This window comes from Tasmannia lanceolata, unplaced genomic scaffold (genome assembly GCF_043159265.1).
Source record: "Tasmannia lanceolata isolate RefF3 unplaced genomic scaffold, GAP_Taslan_0.1 ptg000063l, whole genome shotgun sequence".
Taxonomy (NCBI): domain Eukaryota; kingdom Viridiplantae; phylum Streptophyta; class Magnoliopsida; order Canellales; family Winteraceae; genus Tasmannia; species Tasmannia lanceolata.
In genome coordinates this window covers 39,775-67,566 of record NW_027518740.1, presented here as the reverse complement: position 1 = coordinate 67,566, position 27,792 = coordinate 39,775, and the positions used below count along the sequence as shown (strand labels likewise).

Below are 27,792 nucleotides of genomic sequence, written 5' to 3'. Positions count from 1 at the left end.
AATTTAGATAAAACCTCTTATGTTTTTGTTTCTTGATTCTTGAATCCAATTCATGGCTTTCATTGAAAACCCACAACCCTATGATGGAGATGATTTAAAGGCCATAGTTTCTTATACCCTTGATACCATTTCCCTCGTACCCAAAAAGGGGCGAGAAGGTCAAAAGAACTACGTGAACTCCTCGTACAAAAACAGTGCGAAAGGTATCTTCGTACAAAAACAGTTCGAAGGTTATAATTCTACATGGGTATCATTGTGTATAGAAATTAATGGGGAAGGAAAGGGAAGAGCATAGTCTCTAAACGATTTTAGAACCTTATATTCTAATGACTAGAGCAATAGCTTCTAATGAACAATCATATTTAACAAGGAGTCCTATTTTGCAAATTCAAAGGTGTTATTAGAAAAACCTCTATATTATTGCTTATTGTTGCACCAAATACCATGCCTTTCTTGATATGCTAAATTTCTTTGATATGCCTCTAATATGAGATGATTATATCTTTACATCTTCAATTGCCTAAGTTAAGTTTTATTACTCTGCATAACCGTTATTCTTGCATCCTGACCTTTAAAACTTTTCAACAGACTTTAATGGCGAAAATCCAGAAAACCAGCAAATCGATCAAAACGAAGGAGCATTTGCTGATGAGATGACCTAGGCAATGGGATGGGGAGAGATGGCATAGTTTAGGCAGTTATTTATTTCTTTTAGTTTTCTTTCCAAAGTCCTTTGGGGCATGGATATTTAATTTGGCAAATTTGTGGAGTTATTATTGAAAGTATTGGAATAAAATTCTCTTCCCTTATTTTTGTCTCTATTTCATTAAATAAAAGATTTGTTTTTAACTAAGACTTCCGCTGTATGAAAGAATGAATGTGTTTTGTGCCTCTTTTATTTTTTTGAGAGGCGTAGCAATCCGGATTTTTGGGGCTCGTTTGCTCTGTTTTATAAAGAGCTAGGCTCAGAATTGTCTCAAAATTTAGCCTGAGAATCCGGGTCGTTACAGAGGTGGTATCAGAGCGTGTCTAGGTTAGTCAGTGAGGAACCTAGTACGAGTCTGGGTATATGTCTAAGGTTGGGTAGTTGAACCTAATTAACTAAAGTACAACCTAACCATAATTTACATGATCATAATTAAATTAAGTAAATTAGAATTTTTATGAACTAACAATTGTGTGTTCTTTTGACAGATGGATCAAAGAGAGTTGCGAGGTAATGCTAGGAGAGGTCGTGGTGATGCCCATGTTGGTGAAGGAGCAGATCCTTTACTCATGATTGCTGATCTCCTTAGAGGTCAAGCTCAGGCACAGGCTGCTAACCAAGCAGCTAATCAGGCCGCTTTGCAGAACATTGCAACCACTCTAGCAGCTCGCCATGCGCCTGCAGCAGATCCGACTAAGTTGCACAGGCAATTCAGGGACTACAGGCCATCGGAGTTTACAGGAGTGGGAGACCCTTTGGTTGCAGACCACTGGATTTTGGAAGTGGAAGGAATTTTTGAAGTGATGGAGTGCAGTGATATTCAGAAAATCCGTTTGGCTACCTTTTTACTAAAGGACCAAGCAGGAGTGTGGTGGAGATCCTTACTGCAAAATTATCCTTATGCTAAGAATGAGACGTGGACCGAATTCAAAGTACGGTTCAACAACCAATTCTTTCCTAACCATGTTAAGAGGGAATTGGCATCTCAGTTTGCGTCTCTGAAGCAGGGATCTTTGACTGTGGCTCAGTATGGAGCCAAGTTTAGGCAGTTGTCGAGGTATGCACCTGGCTATGCCTCTACAGAGGGGGATAAAGTTTCGAAGTTTGTTGACAACCTTCGCCCATCTCTTATGGCGAAAGTTGTTCTTCATGAACCTCAGACTTTGGTAGAAGCTTGCGCGAAAGCCGAGATGGCTGAGCGTAGTGAGAAAGTGATTATGGCCGCCAGAATGCCGCCATCAGGGAGCAGGAATCAAGTGCCGCCGCCTAAGAGACAGAGAATGGAAGATGGAGTTCCTGCAAGGGTTCCTTGTGCTATTTGCGGAAAATTTCATGCTGGAAGGTGTTGGAAGACGATGAATGTCTGCCACAACTGTGGAGACCCGAGTCACAAGATTTTGGAGTGTCCTAAGCCTACATTTAGGGACATGAGACCTCAAAGGCAGCAGCAGAATTTTCAGCCAGCAATGAATCAGGGGAACCGAATTAATAATAATCAGCTGCAGCAGAAACCCCCAGCGCAGCAGCAGCAGCAGAATCAGTGGAAAGGGTATCAGAATCGCCAGCAGAATCCGGAGAAGAGTGCATCTCAAGCACCTGTCAACCGAGTCTATGCGCTTAATCAACAAGACGCTGATGCCTCCGACGCAGTCATTGAAGGTCAGCTTTTTGTTAATAATACATCTGTGCATATTCTTGTAGATTCTGGCTCTACCTTGTCATTCATATCGCCAATTTTTGCGAAGGAACTGAATTTGACCCCTATTACTCTAAATTTCCCTTTGAGAATTATTACTCCTTTAGGAGATGATGTAATTACAAATTTAGTGTGTAAGGGATGTATTATAAAGATAGGTGGTAGAGAGCTTTTGGCTGATTTAGTGCTATTGGAGATGAACGATTTTAGAGTTATCCTTGGTATGGATTGGCTAGCAGCTTATCATGCTAATGTGGATTGCTTTCATAAAATCGTGAAATTTGCAATTCCTGGAGAAGAAGAAATCGTTTTTGAGGGAGTGAAGCGCCCTATGAAGAAGATTAAAGTAATTGCAGCTGTGAAAGCTCAGAAGTTGATCAATAAAGGATGTGAATGCTTTCTGGCTTTCATGGAGAAGGAAGAAGTCGGTATTGAGTTGTCTGTTTCAGACATCCCTGTGGTGAGGGAGTTTCTGGATGTCTTTCCAGACGACTTTGAATTACCTCCCCACCGAGAGATCGACTTTACTATCGATCTTGTGCCAGGGACCGAGCCTATTTCTAAAACACCTTACAGAATGGCCCCGGCTGAATTGAAAGAATTGAAGGAGCAGTTATCAGAATTGTTGGAGAAGGGATTTATTAGACCCAGTTCATCCCCATGGGGAGCTCCTGTGCTATTTGTAAAGAAGAAGGATGGTAGTCTTCGCTTGTGCATTGACTACAGGCAGTTGAATAAGGTGACTATCAAGAATCGCTATCCTCTTCCTCGGATAGACGATCTCTTTGACCAGTTGCAAGGAGCTACTCATTTCTCGAAGATTGATTTGAGATCTGGATATCATCAGTTGCGTATCAGAGACGAGGACATTTCAAAGTCAGCTTTTCGTACTCGATACGGTCACTATGAATTTGTCGTAATGCCATTTGGATTGACAAATGCACCAGCCATATTTATGGACTTGATGAATAGAGTATTCAAGCCATTTTTGGATCAGTTCGTGGTGGTATTCATAGATGACATCCTTATTTACTCGAAATCTGAAGAGGAGCATGCTAAGCATTTGGGACTTGCATTGGAGACTTTGAGAAAGAATCAGTTGTATGCAAAATTCTCTAAATGTGAGTTTTGGCTCGAGCGTGTTACATTTTTGGGTCATGTGATATCAAAAGAAGGAATTGAAGTGGATCCTGCTAAGATTCAAGCAGTTACTTCTTGGAAGCAGCCTACCAATGTTACTGAGATCAGAAGTTTCTTGGGTCTGGCCGGGTATTACAGGAAGTTTGTTGAAGGCTTTTCAATTTTAGCTGGACCTTTGACTAAATTGACCAGGAAGAATGTTAAATATGTTTGGAATGAAGAATGTGAAAGCAGTTTTCAAGAATTGAAGAAAATATTGACATCAGCTCCAGTTTTGATACTTCCTACCGCAGAAGGAGATTTTGTGGTGTATAGTGATGCATCATTTCGAGGTTTGGGTTGCGTGCTCATGCAATCAGGCAAGGTCATTGCCTATGGTTCGAGGCAGTTGAAGAAGCACGAAGTGAATTACCCAACTCATGATCTGGAATTAGCAGCAGTGGTTTTCGCTTTGAGGATATGGCGACACTACTTGTATGGTGTCAAGTTTGAGGTTTTTACAGATCATAAGAGCCTCAAGTATCTTTTTGATCAGAAAGAGCTGAATATGAGACAGAGAAGATGGGTTGAATTTTTGAAGGATTATGACTTCACTTTGAGTTATCATCCAGGCAAGGCTAATGTAGTGGCCGACGCTCTTAGCCGACAAGAACACCCTATGATGGCCTGTTTGATGATGGAAGAATGGGAATTGCTTGAGCGGTTCAGAGATTTAGATTTGGGAACTTGCGAAATTGGCGATAAATCCTTTATTGCTAATATTCGAGTTCGGTCGAATATCATAGAAACTGTTAAAGCAGCTCAGATAGATGATGAAGGAATTTTGAAATTAAAAGCTGAAGTTGATTCTAAACCAAAGTTTTCAGTAGGAGAGGATGGATGTTTGTTCTTTAAAGACAGAATTTGTGTGCCAGCTAAGGAAGAAATCAGAAGGGACATTTTGGATGAGGCACATAAGTCTCGTTACACCATCCATCCAGGTAACACAAAGATGTACCAAGACTTGAAGAGGAATCTTTGGTGGAGTGGAATGAAAAGGGATATTGCTGAGTATGTTTCTAAATGCCTAACTTGTCAGAAAGTAAAGGCAGAGCATCAGAAACCTGGAGGTACATTGGATCCTTTGGAGATTCCCATGTGGAAATGGGATAGCTTGTCCATGGATTTTATCATGGGTTTACCCAAATCGAAGAGCAATTGTGATGGTATCTGGGTGATTGTAGACCGTCTTTCTAAATCGGCTCATTTCATTCCAATTAAGAAAGATTGGAAGTTGGAAAAGCTTGCTGAAACATATGTGGCTCAGATCGTTAGGTATCATGGTGTGCCCTCGACCATAATCTCTGACCGAGACTCTCGTTTCACTTCGGGATTCTGGAAGAGCTTACATTCTGCTTTGGGTTCGAAGTTGAGTTTCAGTACAGCATATCATCCTCAGACTGATGGTCAGACTGAAAGGGTAAATCAGATCCTTGAAGATTTGTTGAGAGCTTGTGTTCTAGATTTTGGTGGAGATTGGGAGAAGCATTTGCCTCTATGTGAATTTGCTTACAACAACAGCTACCAGCAGAGTATTCAGATGGCTCCATTCGAAGCTCTATATGGCCGTGCCTGCAGATCACCTTTGTGCTGGGCTGAAGTTGGTGAGAAGCAATTGCTTGGACCAAAGTTGGTTCGAGAGTCGACTGAAAAAGTTGCATTGATTAAGGATCGTTTGAAGATCGCGCAGAGTCGACAGAAGAGTTATGCCGATCAGCGGAGGAGAGATTTAGAATTCGCTGAAGGCGATATGGTTTTTGTGAAGATTTCGCCGTTCAGGGCAGTAATGCGTTTTGGAAAGGAAGGGAAGTTGACTCCTCGTTTTATTGGACCCTACCGAATTGTGAAAAGGATTGGGGCAAGAGCTTATAAATTGAAGTTGCCTTCTAATTTGGAGCGGATGCATGATGTTTTTCATGTATCGATGCTTCGATTGTATCATCCCGACCCTTCACATGTTTTGGCCGAGGATGATGTCGAGCTTCAAGAAGATTGGTCTTTTTCTGAAGGACCTGTGAAGATTTTAGATCGAGAAGAGCGAGCTTTGCGAAATAAGACGATTTCGTTGGTCAAGGTTCTTTGGCGACATCATGGCATTGAAGAAGCAACTTGGGAGCGCGAATCGGAAATCTTGAAGAAATATCCGCATTTGCTCGGAGGTATATTCCTTACTTCTCATTTATAATCTGTTGTATAATAATCGGTTGTTTTCGGTTTACCCTATGAGAGAGATCTAATTTCGAGGACGAAATTCCTCTAAGGGGGGTAGAGTGTAACAACCCTCAAAAAAAAAAAAAAAAAAAAAAAAAAAAAAAAAAAAAAAAAAAAAACTCGAAATTCCGAGAATAATTCTCGGAACTCCGAGGACTACTGGAGAGATCTCGGAACTCCGAGAAAATCACCTCGGAATTCCGAGAAATCGGACAGTAGTTTTGGAATCCGGTTCTCGGAACTCCGAGAGCATTTCTCGGAACTCCGAGAATTCTCGGAACTCCGAGAAAATGCCTCGGAACTCCGAGAACGTCGCGGATTGAGAATCCGAGAGTTTCCAAACTCTCTATGAAGTGCCGATTTCCATCTTTTTTTGGTAAGTTAACACCCAAACAAACCCTAGAAAGATTCATGACCATATATATACACTATCTTAACCTAATGTTCTTCATAAATCAAAACCCTAAAACCTAAGGAGAATAAGAAAAGGAGAATTCAAGGAAAGGGAGAAGAAGGAAGGGCTTTCAACTCCAAGATCCATCAAGCTTCATTCAATTCTCTCCATTCAAGTAATCAATCACATCAATCAAACCAATCCATTCAAAAGCAAAGGCAAGATTTCGGATTATGTTTTGTAATCTACACTATAACTAGAGTTCTTGAAAATTTAGATAAAACCTCTTATGTTTTTGTTTCTTGATTCTTGAATCCAATTCATGGCTTTCATTGAAAACCCACAACCCTATGATGGAGATGATTTAAAGGCCATAGTTTCTTATACCCTTGATACCATTTCCCTCGTACCCAAAAAGGGGCGAGAAGGTCAAAAGAACTACGTGAACTCCTCGTACAAAAACAGTGCGAAAGGTATCTTCGTACAAAAACAGTTCGAAGGTTATAATTCTACATGGGTATCATTGTGTATAGAAATTAATGGGGAAGGAAAGGGAAGAGCATAGTCTCTAAACGATTTTAGAACCTTATATTCTAATGACTAGAGCAATAGCTTCTAATGAACAATCATATTTAACAAGGAGTCCTATTTTGCAAATTCAAAGGTGTTATTAGAAAAACCTCTATATTATTGCTTATTGTTGCACCAAATACCATGCCTTTCTTGATATGCTAAATTTCTTTGATATGCCTCTAATATGAGATGATTATATCTTTACATCTTCAATTGCCTAAGTTAAGTTTTATTACTCTGCATAACCGTTATTCTTGCATCCTGACCTTTAAAACTTTTCAACAGACTTTAATGGCGAAAATCCAGAAAACCAGCAAATCGATCAAAACGAAGGAGCATTTGCTGATGAGATGACCTAGGCAATGGGATGGGGAGAGATGGCATAGTTTAGGCAGTTATTTATTTCTTTTAGTTTTCTTTCCAAAGTCCTTTGGGGCATGGATATTTAATTTGGCAAATTTGTGGAGTTATTATTGAAAGTATTGGAATAAAATTCTCTTCCCTTATTTTTGTCTCTATTTCATTAAATAAAAGATTTGTTTTTAACTAAGACTTCCGCTGTATGAAAGAATGAATGTGTTTTGTGCCTCTTTTATTTTTTTGAGAGGCGTAGCAATCCGGATTTTTGGGGCTCGTTTGCTCTGTTTTATAAAGAGCTAGGCTCAGAATTGTCTCAAAATTTAGCCTGAGAATCCGGGTCGTTACAACAACCTATTCAGGGATGTCAATGGATCCAGACAGTCCGATGGACTATACGAATCTGAAGTTTAATGGATTGGAGCTAGACACACTCCTAGGATCCATGGACGTAATTTGGATTCTGATCATAGGATCCTAAAATATTACTGATCGCATCCAGACAACTAATATAGTCCCTTATTTTTCAAAAGGTTAGGATGATCCAAACCATCCATAAGATGGTGTAAACCCTTATAGTCCCTTATTTTTCAAAGAGTATTGTCCCAACATCATAGGATGATCCAAACCGTCCATAAGATGGAACACAACGTGAATAAGTTGTTCAGGTGTTCCCTGGAAATCAATTCCACAGGATGATCCTAGCCCTCCGATCTATAGAGGTTTCCATAATATGCAGTTCCTCTATCGATTGGAGGTTGGGATCATCCTATGGAAATGATTTTTGGGTTTTAAACTATTTACACCATGTTCCATCTTATGGACGGTTTGGATCATCTTGATCCGTACAATACATTTTGAAAAAATACGGGACTATAAGGCCTTACACCATATAAAATCTCCACTATATAAACCACTCTTTACCCATCGTGCATATCTTATTTTTCGAGGGAGACGCTTTTGTTTCAACGTCACAGAACCTCCAAAGGTAAGACATCCTCAAATTCTAGGGCTTTGAGTTCGATTTCTCTTCTACAAATTAGGGTTTCAACCGATCTTGTGTTGAATAAGGAGAATCTAGGGTTTGGTTTGGAACTTTTTCTTGGTAAAATTTTAATTTCTGCATTGTTTTAGCCTATAGTTCAAGACCCTTCTTTACAAGTTTTTTTTTCCCCAATTTCCTCAATGGAGCGGACTTTAATTGGTATATTAGTCTTCCACAAAATAGTGTCGAAACGTGGTCGGACATGGAATTTATTTTCCATTTCTAGTTTACGGGGCTGAGGTTGAAGTAAATATTGCGGACTTTGCTAGGCTGTGCCTGTTGCTCAATGTGCTAGTGGACCTGTGCATCGCCCGATTCAAAAGGGCTATGAATAGATGCCACTCTAATCTACAACCGACCGACTATGTAAAGTTGGCCCAGAATGGGCTTAGTCTGGAATTGAGGAAAAATTTAGCGGGTTAAGAATTTATAGATCTTTACCATTTGGCTTCTCAGGCTTCCAGATATGAGAGCTTGATAAAAGAAGAAGATCTGTCACGCCCCAAACCGTCACCAAGGTCCAGGGCATGACAATGTCGTTTACCTGCGAAGAGAATTCCACAAGTATACAAGGCTAGAAAAATGATATCAAATCCATCCATGGCTGATTAAATCCCAAAAGTAAAAAAGGTCATACATGAATTTCAATAATCAAATCTCTCTCTCTCTCTCTCTCTCTCTCTCTCTCTCTCTCTCTCTCTCTCTCGCATTTCCCAAATTAACAATAAAATAGTCTCATACAAACACATAAAACAGTACTCACTATCTCCAAATTCAAATGAAATCAAACGAAGCAATAAAGATGTACTCACTATCTCCAAATTCAAATGAAATCAAACGAAGCAATAAAGATATCACGCCTCCGCTTGCTCATCCACACCACAAGGATCAAAATCTAAAAATTTATTAAAAACCATAGTCATCCGAAACCCAGCACATAATAATGTGCTACAACAGTTGGATCTATGCATGCTAGTAATAGAAAGGGTCAAACAATATGTACAAAACGAAGTACAAAGTTACACAAGAAATGCACTATCATGGAGAGAAGATGACTGCAATGAGTACATCAAAGTAAATAAGAAGCATGGACAACAAAGTCATAGCTCGAAGGTATCAAATCAAAGAGCATCATATATCATGAGAGATCAATGAATACAGTTACACCTAGAGCAATACAACTTCAAGGTAATAGGCCTAGTTCAAAAGGCATGTTCTTTCTATCACCGACTGCCCATGGTGTCGAAACTAGTTTTCTAATATCAAATACCTATCGACAGGGCCAACGATTCATCCCACTGATGGAATCCTCATAGCCAACGAACTAGCCCCATTGGTGAGGGCCCATATAATCCAATGCACTAGCCCCAATTGGTAGGGCCCCGTATAATCCTAAGCCTCCACATGAAGTGTCCACATACATCAATAAGGTCAAAGAGCACAAAAGGCATATGGCAAAGTTACCCTTAGGTTCCATGAGGAGGTTATTGTTACAGGGCACACTATTTACTATGAAAGCCACAAGATAGCAATAGCCACAAGGTTCTACAAATCTCAATGGTGAGGAGATTAAGCATGCAAGACCCAAATCGATTATCAGAATTCATATTAGGATTTCCAAATAAAGAAAAGGGTATACAAGTTGTAAGCAAAAGGGGAATACAATCGGGTTTGAGGATTAAAGCACTGAAGTCGAACGATATTACGTACCTCAAAAGTCCCCTCCGAACTCTTCCGGACTCAAAGTCGGTCACCTAAAAACATAATTCATCTCATTATTATCAATATAGAACAAGAGAGATGCATCTAAGTGCTAAAAACTCAAAACCCGAAATCAAAATAGCAAACAGGGCTTTTACGTGCTGCTTGGTCGACTACCCCTGCCTGATAGTCAATCGAGCAGGGCTGGTCGACCATCCAGAGAGCACACTCACAGTGCAGGGTACTGGATAGTCAACTGACCCTCGTTGGTCGACTATCCAGTACACAAATCGTATTTTTCTGAATTTTTAAAACATTGGGAGGTTCAAACATGGTCAATACTCATCCGAATCAACAACGGTTGGATCCGATGGATCCCATATGACGAAAGTAATCCATCAAACCCAACTTGGTCACTGGTAATTTGCCTAATGGAGATCGGAGGTGGAAATCAAGATCTAGGTTAAAATCACATATATTCACCTCCCAAGGTCAAAATGAGATGATCTCAGGTTCGAAGGGGATCCAAAGGCAAGATCAAACCCAAGAAACCCTAAATCCACCAATATAATCTTCCCAAACATAATTGTATGCTCGAACATCAACTTCTCAACCAGCGGAACCTAACTTTTTAGGTTTATTGAAGATTAAAACTACTCAGGAATGGAAATCTTACCTTGGTTCGTTGTCCTAGGCTTCCAAGTTCGCTTCTCCACCCTCTCTCACATGAAAATTTTCCTCTAGGGTTGCTGCACAATTAGGGCTGAGTTAAACTCTGCAGAAATCCTCTAAAAGGGGTATTTATAGGCTTTCTTAAAAGCCCTAACTTCTAATTAACCCAAAGGACAAAAATGCCCTCTCTAAATGAGAGGGACGAATTTACTAAAGGGGGTATTTGGTGTATTTCAAGAACAAAGAAAGATTTCGTCAAAGGGAACTTATTACAGGGACTCTAACTATGAGATAACTTTCGCTGAAGCCGAGATGGACCTCGATGATGAGGAACATCTTGACCAGACCGATATAAGCGTGGCCGAGCTTGTAGGTAACAAGCCCTATATCTGCAAGGAGGTCGCTAGGCCACTAAAGCCAAATGAGAACTCCATTGGCAGGTGCTAGTATTTTCACTCAGACCGAAGTAATTACTACGATACTGGTAAGCAGTATTCCTTTGACATCACTAAGACCAAGCAGATATTTGATCATCTACTTAAAGATAAACAATTAAAGTTGCTAGAGGGCCACATCATTCGCAAATGGCACCATGCCGGGAGCCATAATGCTAACAATTATGTTTTTTTTCGCAATGCTTCGCAGAAGGCCATTACCGATGGATGGCTCAAATTCCCTGAAAATGAAAGGGAGTTATGAATGTGGATAAGACCCATTTGCATCTCTTGATTTCAATGTGGTCTCCTTAGCTCTAGTCAACGAAAGAGCGAAAGAGTCGACCCAAAACGAGACTAGGGGGCAAGGTTCAACTTGCAGGTGTGCAACACAGTCATATGCCCTGCCTGGATCCCAGATCTAGAGCGTAACAAATATAGTGACGTTCAGGACCGTAGGTAATGGCATATATATACATCGGTGGTCCTGTATATCTGCCGGTACAAGATTTGGGGAAACCTTATTTAGTGTCGGACTATGGACAGCCCTTAATCCGTCGGGGCTTTCACTGGTGGATAATGGAACTTTTACGAGCGGTCATGACCTGGTAAAATCTCACTTTCTTGTACTGTGATCAAATGCGACTTACCTTGTTACCAAGCACAACTTATATTATTACCCACCTCAACTTAGTCCGTGACCAAATTCAACTTACTTTTTTTTTACCAAACATGACTTGCCTTGTGCCCAAACACAACTTACCCCCATAAAAATGATTAACATATCTATTATTATGAAAAAAAATCCTTAAACCATATATAAAATCTATTAAAATTGGCACAACAGTTCAATAGATGAGACTAGTGGAAAGAGAGAGTAGGTGTGAAAAGGGATGTACGTGGCAACTTTTTTTATTAGGTAGATTACCGGTAGGTACCCAAGCCAGTAAAGGGGTAGAGGCAAAACTTTTATTTTTCTTTTAGTGACTCTTAGTTAAAAATTTAAGGGAAAATTACATATAGACCCCCTGTGGTTTGGCCATTTTCCGCTTTAAACCCTGTGGTTTGGAAGTTACCAAAGACACCCCTCAACTTCCTGACATTTTTAAGTAGACCCCCTCTGCTCACGGTCTGTTAGTTTTACCTGAGGGAATGACTAAAACTGACCATGATTAATATTTTGAGGACAGAAATACCCTTTATCACTGGTTATAAGCCATTTGCAAAGAGATTAGGGTTACGCCATTTCCCACTGCGGCCACCGCCATCTCCGGCCACCCCCGTCACCTCCACCACAGACAATGAAACCACCCCATGGCTACATCAAACCACATTTCAAGAAAAAATATATTGATAAAAACAAAAAATCCCTAAAATATTAGGGTTGATGTCCAAATCATGATAATGATGTGAATGAAGACAAATAAAACTCCTAAATCGAGGGTTTATGTTGATAAATAAACAAGGGTTTGAATCAAACCCTAATTTTTAGTTTTAAAGTATGAAAACCCTAATTTCAGTTGGGGAAGATGACGTCATAATAGTCATTTCCCCCTTTCCGTCCACTCCGTCACGTTAAAAAAACCCAAGGAAAGTTGAGGAGGTGTCGTTGGTAACTTCCAAACCACAGGGTTTAAAGCGGAAAATGGCGAAACGACAGGGGGTGTATATGTAATTTTCCCAAAATTTAAAGCGTTTGTGACAATGCACATACAATGTAAATACTGCCCTTTAACCTCTGTAAAAAGGCCTTGGTAAAACTTTATTTAAAAGCAAACCTCTCACACTAGAGGTGCTTTGGTAAAACTTTATTGAAAAGAAAACGAGACAGGAAGCAACTACGGCAATTGCACCATAGTGCAACGAACAACAACATACACGCCACGGTTACAAGATTAATTACCCGAATAGAGATTTGCTAAACACCACAAGCAACACTATTGTGAACAACTCCCATGCATAGTGAAATAGAGGTAGAGGGTGTGCCAACAATGTTAACTATAGAGCTTTGGGTTGTTTAGCCTTCGAGTTGGAATGGCGACCAGAGGCACCGCCTGCTTAGTAACAATCCCCAACTTATCTTCAAATTCGTAGTCCGTCCCGTCCGGCCACCTCCAATCAAACGAATGAATGAGAGAAGCTGATACATAAGGGTACATTCTCTCCGCTATCGGGAGTCCTACGCTTGTCCTTCTCCCCGATCCAAACGGTATAAAACGATAATCCGTGCCTCTAATATCACATTTTTTAAATTCTTCAGTTAAGAACCTCTCTGATTTGAACTCTAATGGATCTTTCCATATCATGGGGTCTCTGTGTATTACCCATTTATTGACAAAGATTTTGGAGCCCTTGGGGACTCTGTATCCACCCACGACACACGTTTCACTTGGGCTTCGGGGGACTAAGAAAGGGAGGGCAGGGTGCAAGCGATGGGTTTCCTTCAACACTTCATCCAAATAATGGAGTTCATGCAAATGAGACTCCTCTACTACGTTATTCTTCCCAACAACTTGTTCTAATTCTTCATGGACTTTTCTTTTTATGTGAGGATGCTTCAGCAACTCGCCCATGGACCACGCTACCATTGTCGATGCTTCAGCAACTCGCTCATGGACCACGCTACCATTGTCGATGTCGTATCGGTTCCTCCCACCAATAGGTCCTATTAACAAGGTTGATATAGACAATAATCAGTGCATTGTAAATAGCAATGTTAACATCTCTAATATGGCCAGCCAGGATTTTAAACCAATCGTTGCCACATAAGAGAGAAAGAGAGACTAGATTTGAGTGCTATTTGTGTAAACTGGGATCTACACATGAATTACAACCAGAAAGAAAGTGGATTATTATGCTGAGTAACTTTGATTTGTAAAGAAATTAATATGATGAATGAGCATTATTCATCATCCCGCCCTTGATATTTGATCCGACAGCAGCACACTTTTAAAAATGATTTTTCACCCCTTGTAGGATAATGCGCCCCCCTTCTTTTTTTTTGATGGGCAAGCTGGGGTTAGGCAGACCCCTACCAGATATATTAAAAGAAAAAAGAGATACATCATGAAAGCCTAAAGGCAACCCCACAACAGATGGGGAAACAAAATAGAACTCAAAAAGGAGAACCAAAAGGAACACTAAAGAGGACCAGAGAGCCCCTAACCAAAGCAAAGCAAGACAACCCAAAGGGGGAAAGAAAAGAAAACAAACAAACACTCCAAATCAAGCCTCAATGATCCAAACTTATCCTAATTTTAGAGAGGGTCTTGAAATGGAGGGAAGCACAAATGTAGGAGATGGTCGAAGGAACGAAACTGGAGATTTCCCTTTCTTTCCCTTCTTTTTCTGAAATGTTTGCCATGAACCATCTGTGGAGTGAGAGTCCAGAGAAGGAGCTACTGAATTTGAGATTTCCGCAGGAGGATCAGAACTAAGGCCTTCAAGGGCTGTGAATTTATTACCAAATTGAATTGCAGACCTATGCATAGGCACAAGGGGACTAAAGTTGGTCGGAAGAGGAGAATTTTTATCCAAGTTCTGATTTGTATCTTCATATTGATGGAGGACTGAACCTGAAATTTCAGAGACAATTTCGGATTGGATTTTGCTGACTGGTCTCCATTCTTTCTTAGGCTGAGGATGATCATGATTTGAATAGAGATGGCAAGCTTTAGTACTGTGACTAAAGTCCTTGCAAACTGAACAGGAACTCGGTTTCCAATCATAATCAATTTGTTGAATAATCTCACCTGAGGAGGTACGAAGCTTTATAGATTCTGGGAGGGATTGATCCGCACTAACTAGCACACATAGCCTAGCATAATTCAGCGTAGATGACTCAGTTGTTTGAGTGTCCATGTAGAGGGGCTTACCAATCAAGCTAGCAATTCTACTTAGACAATGGTGGTTCCAAAACTTTAGATGGAGCCCACGAAGCTTGATCCAGATCGGAATTTCTGTGAGTTTTTTTCTTTTCCATGGTGGTATTTGGTTCCCATCGTTGAAGAATCAATGGCCTTCCCCCAAAATTTTGACCATTCTCCTCTAGGACCCGAGTACAATCTTTCCTGACACGAGAATTTAAAGAGAAAGAAGCCATGGTCCATGGTAAACATTTGAAGATTACCTTGCAACTTCCATTTGCGGCTTAGAGCATCTAGGAGGGAAATGAAGTAGGGTCTCTTCCCAATGAAATACCCTACAAGGCAGTTAGCCCATTTTTTCCCATGTTCTTCAATAACTGCGTCTTCGAAAGATAATGCCATTTCCTCTTTTTCTGAAGAAGCAGGGTTGATGTGGTCCAGATTTGTTGAGATAGGAGTAGAAGGAGGTACAACAAAGAGGTTTTTCCAAGGGGTGATAGGGTTTGGAATCTGGGCTTCCAAGGCCTTGGCATCCTTTGGGTGGCTGTTATGGATCTGCTTGAGAGGAGCATCCAAAGAGATTGGACCATGAACTGAACTCTTGGGGTGACCTTTTGGGTCAGAATTTCCATGGGGGGATGCAAAGGATGGAGAGAAAGAAGGGAGCTTTGAGGTATATCCTTAGTGTTGGTGTACAAAGGTTCTGAGATTCTTGGCTGCAAAAAACCAGAATATGTAACTAAGTTACTGATGTTTTTTTTTACATTGTTTTGAATTGGGGATGGGCGGGAAATTTGAATTTCAAAAGGCCCACTTGCAGCTGAATTTTCCTCATTCCAAGAAGAAGATAAGCTCTTTTGCATAGCAGATACAGGCTCATTATTAGTCAAAACAGTAATTAGATTTGACCATCTAGCAGCAGTATTTGATTTTAATGCTGAATTTTTGGGATCAGTATCAGGGCTGAGAAATACAATAGATGTGCCAGCTATAGAACGGTCAACTTTTGCTAACCCATAGCAGTCCACGTTTTTTGAGGAGCTACCATCTCTATGAGAAGGAGAATTTGAAATATCCTTGGACTCCGTTTCAAGAAGACTACCATCATTGCTGCTATTCCTGACAGTTGAAGAGCCCTTAGCTGCCAGCTTTTGCTGATTTTCTTTCTCATTATCAAACTTTTGCAGGTTTTTCTGATTGGGAGTAGTACCTTTGTTAACTTGCTCAAGTAATGCAAGCTGGGATGAGCTGCTCGTCAGAGGATAGGCTGCAGAACCTACTGGTCCAAGGTCTAATCTTTGGGGAGATTTACACACAAGAGAAGATAGCATTTGGTCTTTCACCCATTTAGGACTGTCCTTATGGCAGGGAGTAGCAGTGGAATTAGCCAAACCAGGGAAGTGGTTTTCGAAATTCAAGAAGGTGGTTTGCTGATTCAGGATGGTGGTTTTTTACACTGGACTGGTGAGTTCATCATCTGAAGGCAGGCTTTCACTTCTTGTAGAGGTTGTTCTCATTAGCTGCTTCAGACGATCTTCAAAGGATGAGAAAATATCTTCTTCGTCTTCTATGTGATGCTTGACATGGGACTTTGCAAGTTTCTTGGACTTTTTGTGGCTTTTCTTCTTTTTGGATAAGGGAGAGCTCAGTTTGATCTCCCTATCAACTGCTTTAAGAAAATCCATTTTTTCATGAACAGAAGCTTGAATGTTATCCAGTTCGCCATTACAAATTTGGATACGAAGCCTCTGTAGAGTTCTATTTGGGGAAGACAAGGAGTCAATTTTGAATTTGACCAGGTGGAGAAAGGAGAGATTTTCAGGTTCTGAATCTGAGATTCCCTTAGAGATGCCCATCTCGGACTCTAAAGGATTCTGCTCTTCATCAGGGATATCAGGTAGGAGCCCATCATTTGGAACTTGCATAAGGGAATCTGATGCTCGCGCTAGACCTGGGGACCAGTTTTTTAGCCCTGCAAAAGCTCCTCCTATTTCCTCAACCGAGATCCCCGAAGAAAGAGAGTTTTCACTAAGGGAATTAACATGATGAAAGAGGCTTGGCTCTGGTTCAGGATGCAAAACAGAACCAGGAGAGTTCTGAAATGGATCGTTTATTTGATCCTCCATTGCTGCCAATTCTTGAACCAGAGCTTTGATACAAACAAACAATGGAACTATCTAAAAATAACTAAAACCAGGGACAAGGAACCGGGGAAGAGGAAGAACTAATCCATGCCAGCTTCTTTTACAGATTTCTGAAAGAAGACTTGCTTCCCAGGTGGGAAGGGACGAGAAGGGCTTGGGCCCTTGGCCTCCCGCCGGCAGAAGCCGGAGGAAGAAGATGATCTCCTCGAAGAGGAGCGTTTCTCTCACTAGGAAAACTCAGAGTTTCTCTCACTAGGAAATCTCTGAGTTGAATTTTACTAGTGAAATCAGTTGCAAGAGTTCTTTTTCGAAGCTCTTCCTATGAACTCAGATTGCATCCATCCATTAAAGTAAAATTTCCCTGTTAGACATCTATGGGCTTTTTGTTTCATAGCATAACTTGTAAGGCTTTTTGTTTCATATCATAACTTGTATCATCTTTTAACAATTCATATCTAAAGTCGCGGTGAAGCATTGGCAGGATTTGGCAACAGATGAACATGGATGTCTATTAATGCGCCCCCCTTACAACGCGTTTAGACGTAAAAAAATCATCTCCCACATTTCAGCATATATTTTCTATGCATCTCATAGTATAATACTCAAAAGAGGCTGTTTCAGGAAAAGTGAATGGGCTGATTTTGGGTGATCCACTTATTAGTCGCGACAAAGTTGAAATCCACCATACCCAAAAAGGAAAGTTCTGAGTTGACATTCTAAACGGAGAGAGAGAGAGAGAGAGAGAGAGAGAGAGAGAGAGAGAGAGATTACCAGTATCATTGCCTTCATGTTGGTTACATTGAAAGGTGTTTTCCGGTCTTCATCCTCAGTCAACTGCAAAAGAAAGTGCATGATATCCTTGCCTTCTTTCTTCTTTTCATCACCCCCTTCCGTGCTATCCATCTTCCTCCGTTGATCAATAATGGAATAAAAAACATTGTCAAGCCAAACCGACAACTTATTCATTTCTCGCACAATCCCCTGAACGTCAAACCGGGCAATAAGAGGAAAAAGATCAGAAACATTGAACTTAGTTTGAAGCACCAAAGCATCCTGCGTCCATTGACGAAACTCCTTAGTGAGAGTACATCTCCCCTCTTCATCCAATGTTGCACCCCACATTGTACTAATAAGCAAGTTCAACACAGTTTGAAACGTAATCTCCGATAGGTCGATGGGGGTGTTAATCTTTGAATACATTTCCCTCACCGCCTGACGAACCTCCCTTCGCCGAGGGGGGTAGAAATTGTCTAGCCCTTTGTTGCTCATCAACTCTCGGCTACAAATCCTGCGCACGAGGCGCAAGTGGGGCCCATTGGGGGCCCACCCAATGTCGGCCCCATTGTAGTTCATGGCCAATGCTGCGACAGTGACGTCACGGTTGGCAAAAATGGGGTCCTGGTCTCTCATAACCTCTCTGGCTAACTCTGGGGAGCTAACCACGATGACGTTCTTGTTCAACAGTCGGACATTCATGATAGGGCCATATATATCTTGGCTAATTTTTCGAATTGACAATGGAGTTCCTCCTCGAGAAAGGGGAGGAATCCAGCCAAGGGCAACCCTCGTGGGCCTGGAGGCAAAGGGAAATGTTCCTTGCTCCATTTCTTGGCCATCCATACGTACCATGCAATCAATAATACTGCAGTGGAAGCCCACATTTTACAATTTGATATAAACTCCCTAGCCAGATCGGATCCTGCCATCTTTCCCTTGTGGTAACGATGGAAGGAAGGCGGTGTGGAGTTGAGTGTAATATGAGTTCAAATATATAGTAACAAATAGTCAGAGAGAATTATGGCCGCCTTTTTGGAAAATTGTGTAGGTTTTCAAATTTTAAATGGAAAATTGTGGCCGTCTTTTTGGAAGATTTAATGTATAGTAACAATTGAGGGAGACAAATTAAGACTTGACTTGTGAGTAGTGTGGAGTTGAGGGGTACTCAATTTTAAGAATGCATTATAGCTCACTCGTGGAAAATTTTGACCACCACTGCAGAAGAGTTAATGTATAGTAACAAATGAGGGAGAGAGATTAAGACATGAGGCTTGTGAGTAGCATGGACTTGAGGGGCAGGGGCAGGGGCGGAGCCAGGATTTTTGGCCAAGGGGGGCAAAAAGGCTAAAAATAGTTGTTATAAAATAATCAAAAAATTATTATAAATTAAAAAAATTTAAATTCATACAAATTTAAATTCAAATTACTTCCAATTTGAAAAACATTTATATTTTCTTGCCTACAGAAAATTTGCTCAATTTTATTCGACAATTTTTCATGTTTTGATGTATTGTAGTTATGAAGATTGGATTTTCGAATTATTAGGTGAGACGAATGCTTCTAGAACATATATATGTAGTTGTTTGAAGAGTATTAAGAAAATTGCGCGTATTTCTCCATTTAACGCGTATATATTCTTAGTACAAGGTACTTATTTTCCTTAATAAATTGTAACTAAACAGTTGGCCCCACTACGTACATGGGTTTGCGTGGAGATGGTGGGCTACACACCATGAAAACATGGTATGAAATGATGGGCCCCATCCAAGCTATGCATAAGGTGGAAAAATATTTCACAATAGGAAAAATTCAAAAAACTAAGGCCAATAATCCGTTAAGACTCAAATCAAATTTCAAAATTTGTTGGGTATCCATTTAGTATAGTACCAAGACCATGTGGGCCACCGGATGATTGTTTTACAAGATCAATGGTCTTGATTTCATATACATGTTTTCCCTGTTTAAACTCCAAGATTCTTTTTTTCTTTCTACAGTTGATCAAAAAAATTACGAAGTTGACTTTGGAGGGCAATTTTGTAGTAACTGTTACAAAATAATAGTAATTTATTAATTACAAAAAAGTTAAAGGAAAGTTGTCTTTATCCTAACTTTGCCGCACAAACCCTTCTCCTTTGCGCCTAATTTTTGGCAAAAAAACAAGGGGGCGATCCTAGCCAAAACCCTGAGGCCTTAAGGATTTTTTCGAAAAGACCAACTCAAGGGGGACAGCTGCCCCCCTTATGCTACATGTCGCTCCACCCCTGTTGAGGGGTACTCCATTTTAAGATTGAATATAGCTCAGTTGTTGGTTTTCAAAATTTTCGTGGAAAATTTTGGCCGCCTTTTCAGAAGAGTCATCCATTTTTAGAATGCATTATAGCTCAGTGTAGGCTTTCAAATTTTTCGTGGAAAATTGTTGCCATCTTTTTGGAAGATTTAATATATAGTGACACATGAGGTAGAGCAGGGGCGGAGCCACATGCAGCATCCTGACTAAATTTCCATAAGTCCAACTACCCAAAAAAATCATAAGTCTCTTTCTGGCCAATCCTGACTACACGTGAGTCCAACTGATAAATATCTCTTTCTATAAAAACAAAGCTATTTGAACACTACCACTCATCCAAAAGCGTAAATACCCAAAATACCCCCCACTTAAATTTTAGTCCCACCTTGATAAAGAGGGACGGTTTTGTCCGTTCAAATTTGACTCTGATTATGGCTTTTTAATAAAGCCTATAAATAGATTAACCTGTGGTTAAACAAACCCTAAACGGTTGTGCAGCCCTAGAAAGAGAAGAAGCAGAGCAAGGAGATCGTGATTGTCGGCAAACTGCTAGACCAAAACGCGAGTCTAACTATTTCCATCATAACTATCAAAATACATGTAGTTTTTCATCTCCGTTTCTTCCGTTTTAAACTACACTTCAACTCCTTTGAAATGGAACAAATTTCATTGAATTACGAGTTGAATTGAGTGAGTTATGGTCATTAAATTGGAGGTAGGTCTGTAAACTGCTAGGCGAAAGCGCGAGTCTAACTATTTCTATCATAACTCTTAGAATACTTGGAGTTTTTCATCTCCGTTTCTTCCGTTTTCAACTACACTTCCACATCTTCGAAATGGCATGAATTTGAATAAATTCCGAGTCGAATTGAGTGACTTATGGTCAATGAATTGGAGGTAGGTCTGTAAACTGCAAGACCAAAGCGCGAGTCTAACTATTTCCATCATAACTCTTAAGATACATGGAGTTTTTCATCTACGTTTCTTCCGTTTTTAACTACACTTCGACATCTTCAAAATGGCATGAATTTGAATCAATTCCAAGTTAAATTGAGTGAGTTATGGTCAATCAATCGGAGGTTGGTCTGTAAACTGCTAGACCAAAGTGCGAGTCTAACTATTTCCACCATAACTCACAAAATACTTGCCTTTTTTCATCTCCGTTTCTTCCGTTTTAAACTACACTTCGACTCCTTCGAAATGGAACAAATTTTAATGAATTCCGAGTTGAATTGAGTGAGTTATGGTCATTCACTCGGAGGTAGGTCTGTAAACTGCTAGGCGAAATCATCCTCATCTGAGGAGAGAGAAAAGCCGTCTTCTTCCTCCCCCTCTCTCCAGCGAGAGCCGCCGCCGGTCGGCGAAGCAGCAAGGGCCCAAGCCCTTCTTGATCCTCCCTTTGGAAATGGAACCTCCTGATCCAGGCATCTCAAACATCATTGATTTCTGCTCATCCTCTGCTTTTGCAGACAGCTTAAATCGACCCCGACTGAGAATCTCTCCTTCAACCTGTAAGGAAGATATGTTTTCTTCTTCCTCCTTAGGCACTACTGCTAGTGGGAGCTCCTCTCACCTCCCTCTCATTGAGGTAGGCCCCCTGTCTTCTCGAAAGCAGAGTCTATTATCTCTAGAGCAAGTAGACAAGATTCTGATCTCTCCCAAAAGGTCAGAGGCGGAAAAAGCTTCCTCTGTTGCTCAGGGGAAGAACTCCCATAAGAAATCCAGGAAGGCAGCTCGTATTCCCATTTTAAAGACTTCCCCTTTGGTAGGGGAGCTACAGGTTAAAAGGGCTCCTGAAGCCCCTACAGTAAATGATTATATTATCTCAGCTGCTGAAGGAAAACCTGCAACTTCCCCTAAAATGGAACATGAGAGGATGAAGAAGAACCCTGGGATCTCTTTTTGTCCACTGGGTAATAGAGAGGAAAACCCACTTGATCTTGAAACATTTCCTGCCCTTGCAGATACGGTGAGATCATCCCTCCCATCTACTGGCCCACCTATAGACAACTCCCCTACTAGTGCGGGCCCACCAATCAATCCGAAACTTGTTGAAGCGGGAAAGGTGGAGATTTTTTCTCGCCCAGAAAATGGCTCTATTTTTGGAAGAAATCCCCAATGTCTCAATGGTATATCTGCTGGTCAATTTGAAATAGAATCTGATAGTAGCTACCTAGCCCATCAAGAAAGAACCTTCAAAAAACCCTACACATCCGTGGAGGTCTCTGTTCTTCAGAAGTGAGGAGAAAGAATCGACTAAGCTACGATTTCGTCAACCGGGCCTCACGAAAGAAGGAAATAAAAAGATCTTCTTTGAAGACGAAGAGGTTATGGAGGTTGGGAAAAAATGGACCAACTCCTTGGTGGGCTACTTCATAGGTCGAAAACCTTATTTTGTAAATATTAGAGAAAATTTGTTGAAAAAATGGAAGATCAAGGGTGATCTTCAAGTGTTCACCCTGAATAAGGGAAACCTGTTCCAGTTCTCCTGTGGGGAGGATAGTAATTATGTACTTGAATCTTGTGATCACTCCTATGGGGGCAGACCTCTAATACTTCGAAAATGGAGTCCTGATACTCCACTAGAGAAACTCAACCTCACCTCTGTCCCAATTTGGATCCGGCTCCCAGGCCTTCCTCTTCAGTTTTGGAGTGCTAATGGGATTAGCAAAATTGCCAGTTACATTGGAAACCCCCTATACATGGATTCCAAGACTGCAGAATCAACCAGATTGAGTTATGCAAGATGCTGCATTGAAGTTGAAGCAGGGACTCCATACCCTGAGGTTATCCCCATTCACACCACCAAAGGAGTCCACAATCAAGAAGTCCAATATGATTGGAAACCAAGTGCCTGCAAGCAGTGTAACAACTTCAGTCATTCAACAGAGGCTTGCCCCAAAAACATTCTGCAAGTCAGAGAGCCTAAATCTACTCAGGTATGGAGGCAGGTGACAAGGGATTTAAAAGGACCACCCAAGGTTACAGAATCTGATAACAAAGATAAGAATCCTGAGGAGGAGGCCCAAATACTCTTAGACTCTTCTTCAAGTGCCCCAGCTGTGCAAAATGAACTAAGCAAGGGTTCATCTTCTGTTAAGTCGCTCATTCTTAGCCCCAGCATTAAGGTGCAGAACAGCTACATGGCTCTAGCGAACCTTAATGATACTGAACGTGGTGAAAGTACAGCCAATGATGCAGGTCAAAACCAGGAGGTACAGGACCTGAACGGCACTACTAGCCCCCTAAACCAGGAATGCGAAATGTCTCCAACAGGTAGGCCCATCAAAATCACCCCACCCTGTCCTGATGGTAGTTCTGGGAGCATGGAATGTTAGGGGCCTCTGCTCCGAAACTAAAAGGGGAGATATAAAGAGAATCATTCAAGAGAACAAAGTCTCCATTATTTGCCTCACTGAAACCAAAGCTAGGAAAGATGATGTGCAGCAGTTTGCTTCAGAAATTTGTGAAAATTGGGTTTCCCAAACTAACTATGAATTCTATGTCAAAGGAAGAATTTGGGTCCTTTGGGATCCCAAGGTGATAAATTTTCAAGTCCTCTATATGACTTCCCAAATAATACATGGGGAATGTCAGTTTATCCTGACTGGTCAATCAATAAAGATCTCTGCTATCTATGCCTCAAATGATGCTATTGAGCGCAGATACCTCTGGTCTTCTTTAGTGGGGATTTCTTCTGCTGCCAGCAGCCTTGGATTGCTTTGGGGGATTTTAATATCACTAGATTTGCTGATAAGAGATGGGGAGGAGCTGATCCTAACATCTCTGACATGAATGAATTCAATGATTGCATTGAGGACTGCTCTCTTTTAGACTTGAGATCTGTAGGCCAAATCCTTTCTTGGAATAACAGATCTCGCACTGGTAACCTTAAACTCCGAAGACTTGACAGAGCTTTAGTAAATGAGGAATGGCTGCAAGTATTTCCAACCTCTTATGTTCACTACAAGAACCCTGGCCTGTCCGACCATGCCCCTATCATTGTCCCCACTTCTCCTGTGCATAATACAGGAGGGAAACCTTTCAAATTTCATAATATGTGGCTATCTGACACTTCCCTCTATGAGGTGGTTGAGAGAGCTTGGAACATGAAGATCCGTGGGAACCCAATGTTCAAAATTTTCAAGAAACTCCAAGGAACCAAGAGAGCTATAAAAGACTGGAATCGAAATAGCTTCGGGAGGGTGGACATCCTATCTCCTCAAATCAGAAAAACTTTGGATGAGATCCAAACAAAGGTTGCGGTGGATCCTCGGAACATTAGGCTCAGAGCTGAGGAAAATATCATTCAGGAGAAGTTCAACCGGATTGCTAAGCAGGAGGAGAGTCTGTTTCATCAAAAATCCAGAGTCAACTGGTTAAATCTTGGTGACTCAAATACTGAATTTTTTCACTCTGCTATGTCCATGAGAAGAAATCAGAATCAGATTCAGGGGATTGAAGACCAGAACGGAGAGATATGTACTGAACCACAAGGTATTGCAGACATTCTAGTAAACCATTTTTCTTGCTTGCTAAATCACAATATCCCCATGATTGGAGATCTTCCCGAACCAAAGCACAAGCTGTCTTCTGCTGATGCTCAGGATCTCATAAAGCTCTTCAGTGCCGAGGAGATTAAGGAAGTGGTGTTCAAATGTGACGGAAATCGGGCCCCCGGCCCAGATGGTTTTAATGGGGCATTCTTTAAGCACTTCTGGTACTTAATTGGGGAAGAGGTTACTGAAGCTATTCAGTATTTCTTCCGATCTGGCAACCTCCTTCCTGCTTTCAATACCACTTTTATAGCTCTGATCCCCAAATGTAGTGGAACCTCCTCCCTAACCAATTCAGACCCATCTCCTTGTGCAACTTCTTCTATAAAATCACAACCAAGCTTATGGCTTATAGATTAAGTAAACTTATGAACCAGATTGTCAGCCCCCATCAGTCTGCCTTCATCAAGGATCGATTAATCCAAGATAATGTTCTCCTCACTCATGATCTATGTCACAACTTCCACAAGGTCTCCAACACTAAAGCCCTGTGTATAAAGCTCGACTTGAAAAAAGCTTATGATTACGTTATCCATGGAGCCCTCCTTGGTTTTATGAACAAGATTGGGTTCCCTCCTATGTGGTGCAGCTAGATTTCTAAGTGCATTGCCTCAGCCTCCTTCTCCGTTCTTCTCAATGGATCCCCGATGGGATTCTTTCAGTCCACTAATGGGCTAAGACAAGGGGATCCCCTGTCCCCGCTTCTATTCTGTCTGGTAATGGAAATCTTCTCCTGCATTCTGAATAAAGCTCAAGCCATGGGTAAAATTAAAACGCCTTTTTCCAAAAGAAATCTCAATATAAACCATGTCATGTATGATGATGATGTAATGATTTTTATCACCCCAGACATCGAATCTGTTGCAGGTATTAAAGACTGCCTCCATTCCTTCAAACTCATTTCCGGTCTCGAAGTCAATGTACAGAAAAGTGAAGTTTTTCTATCAGGAACTCCAGACCATCTAAAGAATCAGATCTGCTCCTCCCTCTACATTAATGAAGGAACGCTCCCAATTAAATACCTTGGTCTCCCCCTGATCACCAAGAGGCTGTCCAGCCAAGATTGCCAACCTCTTCTTAGCAAAATTCGGAGTAGGCTGGGCATGTGGAATAACAAAAAGCTGTCCAAGGCAGGGAGAATCGAACTGATCAAATCCGTCCTCACCTCTTTCCAGATATACTGGTCTGCCACCTACAACATTCCCACTGAAATTTTGCTCGAGATTGAGAAAATGTTTCGGAACTTCCTTTGGGGGGGAACTGACCATCAGAAGAAGTACCATCCAATTGCTTGGGAATCGTTATGTAGACCTAAAAAAGAAGGTGGTGTGGGGATTCGTAGAGTAGTGGACATCAACAAAGCCTCCCAGCTGAAACTCCTCTGGCACATTGTTCATAACAGGCGATACCTGTGGGTTCGCTGGTTTAAAGTCAAATATTTAAAGAAAAGTAGCTTCTGGAATAGACCAATGCCGTCCAATCCGCCCTGCGGGGTGAGAAGCATCCATCACTGCAGAGACTTGGCAAAGCCTTATCTTTGCTACTGTGTGGGAAAAGGCAGAGACATCGATTTCTGGACTGACCCTTGGCATCCAGATGGACCCGTCCAAACTCTAACATCTGAAGGGAAGTTATTTTGCATAACAAAGAAGATCTCTATAGAAAACATGAAGCAGGATGGAAGTTGGGATCACATGACTCAGCAGCCTCATCTGCCCCAACTCAAAAAGATTATGAGAACAGGGCTTTATTCCAAAATCAATGCTGACAGGATCATCTGGAAGGAAAACCCAAATGGGAATTTTTCTCTGAGATCAGCTTGGAACCAATGTAGAAGTAGATACTCTGAGGTTCCTTGGTTCAAGACAGTCTGGAACAAAGGCCATATCCTTAGACACAGTTTTACTACCTGGCAAGCAATGCAAAACAGGCTCAGTACGTTTGATAGGCTATTCTTCCTTGGCTCTAACAGAGATATAAATTGTCTCCTCTGTAAAGTTGAGCCTGAATATGTAAATCATCTTTTTTTCCAATGCTCCTACTCGGCCTGGATTTAGAGGTCTATTCTTTGGAGATGTGGGTACAGGAGGAAACCTCTAAAGACCCTCTTACAGGAAGAAATGTGGATTCGGGAAAAGTGTAAAGGGGATGGCCAGGCCACTTCGATTATGAGGATTGGTTTCTGTGTGGTGGTGTACATGGTCTGGAGAGAAAGGAATAGCCGCCTGCATGGTAAAACACCTTGCCATAAGACCAGTATCCTCCAAAGCAGCATCAGCTCAATCCACTCTAGACTCGCTCATCTTCAAATTGGAGATGTCATGAGCAGGAAAAATGTTGAGCTGCCAATTTTGGCTTACCAAGTTTTCAAGTGACCAGGCCGGAGCAAAGATTTTTCAAGGTAAATACAGATGCAGCTGTTCAGAATGGGAAGGGTGGGATTGGTGGTTTAATTCGTAATTCCGCTGGGGAGGTTACTGCCATGCTTTCTATTCGGTTGGGCTGTGAGGAGATCCATATTCTGGAAATGAAAGCAATCCTTCATGGAATCAGGCTAGCTCTCTTGGGAGGGCAAGACTCCATCTGGATCGAATCCGATTCTTTGACTGCTGTGAATGTGATCTTAGAGAAGTGGGAATGTCCCTGGAAAGCTGTCCCAATTGTAGAAGAAATTCACGACGCTCTCTTACAAACTCAGAAATGGAAATCGTCCCACACTTGGACAGAAGCGAATGGTGCTGCTGATTTTTTGTCGAAGCCGGACTGCTGTTGTGCAGGGGCTGTCATCTCGCCATCTATTATTCCCCCAAAGCTTAGGGATATTATGGAGTTGGATGCAGCTGGCCATATCTACCCTCGCTTGTAAGGTTATGAAATCTGGTATGGTTCAATCGTGTAGGTTTGATTGTCATGTCTCTAGCCCTCCCTCTGTGATTTATCAGGGCCCCTCCCTTGTATCCCGTTTGGCTATTTGCCTTTGCTGCCCGCGTGGCCCCCCTATGTAATTTTTACTCCTATTAATTCTATTCGGGGGCTGCCTATCCCCTGTTTACCCATTAAAAAAAAAACTGCTAGGCGAAAGCGCGAGTCTACCTATTTCCATCATAACTCTTAAAATACTTGCAGTTTTTCATCTCCATTTTCATCTACACTTCGACATCTTCGCAATGCCATGAATTTGATTCAATTCCGAG

The 27,792-nt window shown here is 41.3% G+C and overlaps 2 protein-coding genes across 2 annotated transcripts; both read left to right on the top strand.

Annotated features, from left to right (window-relative positions):
* Window positions 1-22,372: 22,372 nt before the first annotated feature.
* LOC143865141 (uncharacterized) lies at window positions 22,373-24,958 on the top strand. Its single transcript, XM_077375782.1, has 2 exons — window positions 22,373-23,257; window positions 23,708-24,958. The coding sequence occupies exons 1-2, from the start codon at window positions 22,373-22,375 to the stop codon at window positions 24,956-24,958; spliced, it is 2,136 nt and encodes a 711-aa protein (XP_077231897.1).
* Window positions 24,959-25,317: 359 nt separating this feature from the next.
* Window positions 25,318-27,464, top strand: LOC143865152 (uncharacterized). The gene is made up of 2 exons (XM_077375793.1): window positions 25,318-26,510; window positions 26,978-27,464. The coding sequence occupies exons 1-2, from the start codon at window positions 25,318-25,320 to the stop codon at window positions 27,462-27,464; spliced, it is 1,680 nt and encodes a 559-aa protein (XP_077231908.1).
* The last annotated feature ends 328 nt before the right edge of the window (window positions 27,465-27,792 follow it).

Bases quoted from the DNA above. Each gene is read 5' to 3' on its own strand.
- LOC143865152 (XM_077375793.1), top strand. From the start codon at position 25,318: ATGGAAATCTTCTCCTGCATTCTGAATAAAGCTCAAGCCATGGGTAAA. The intron at 26,511-26,977 runs GCAAGCAATGCA...TCAAGTGACCAG, and splicing joins AGACACAGTTTTACTACCTG to GCCGGAGCAAAGATTTTTCA.
- LOC143865141 (XM_077375782.1), top strand. From the start codon at position 22,373: ATGGAGGTTGGGAAAAAATGGACCAACTCCTTGGTGGGCTACTTCATA. The intron at 23,258-23,707 runs GTACAGGACCTG...TATTGAGCGCAG, and splicing joins ATGCAGGTCAAAACCAGGAG to ATACCTCTGGTCTTCTTTAG.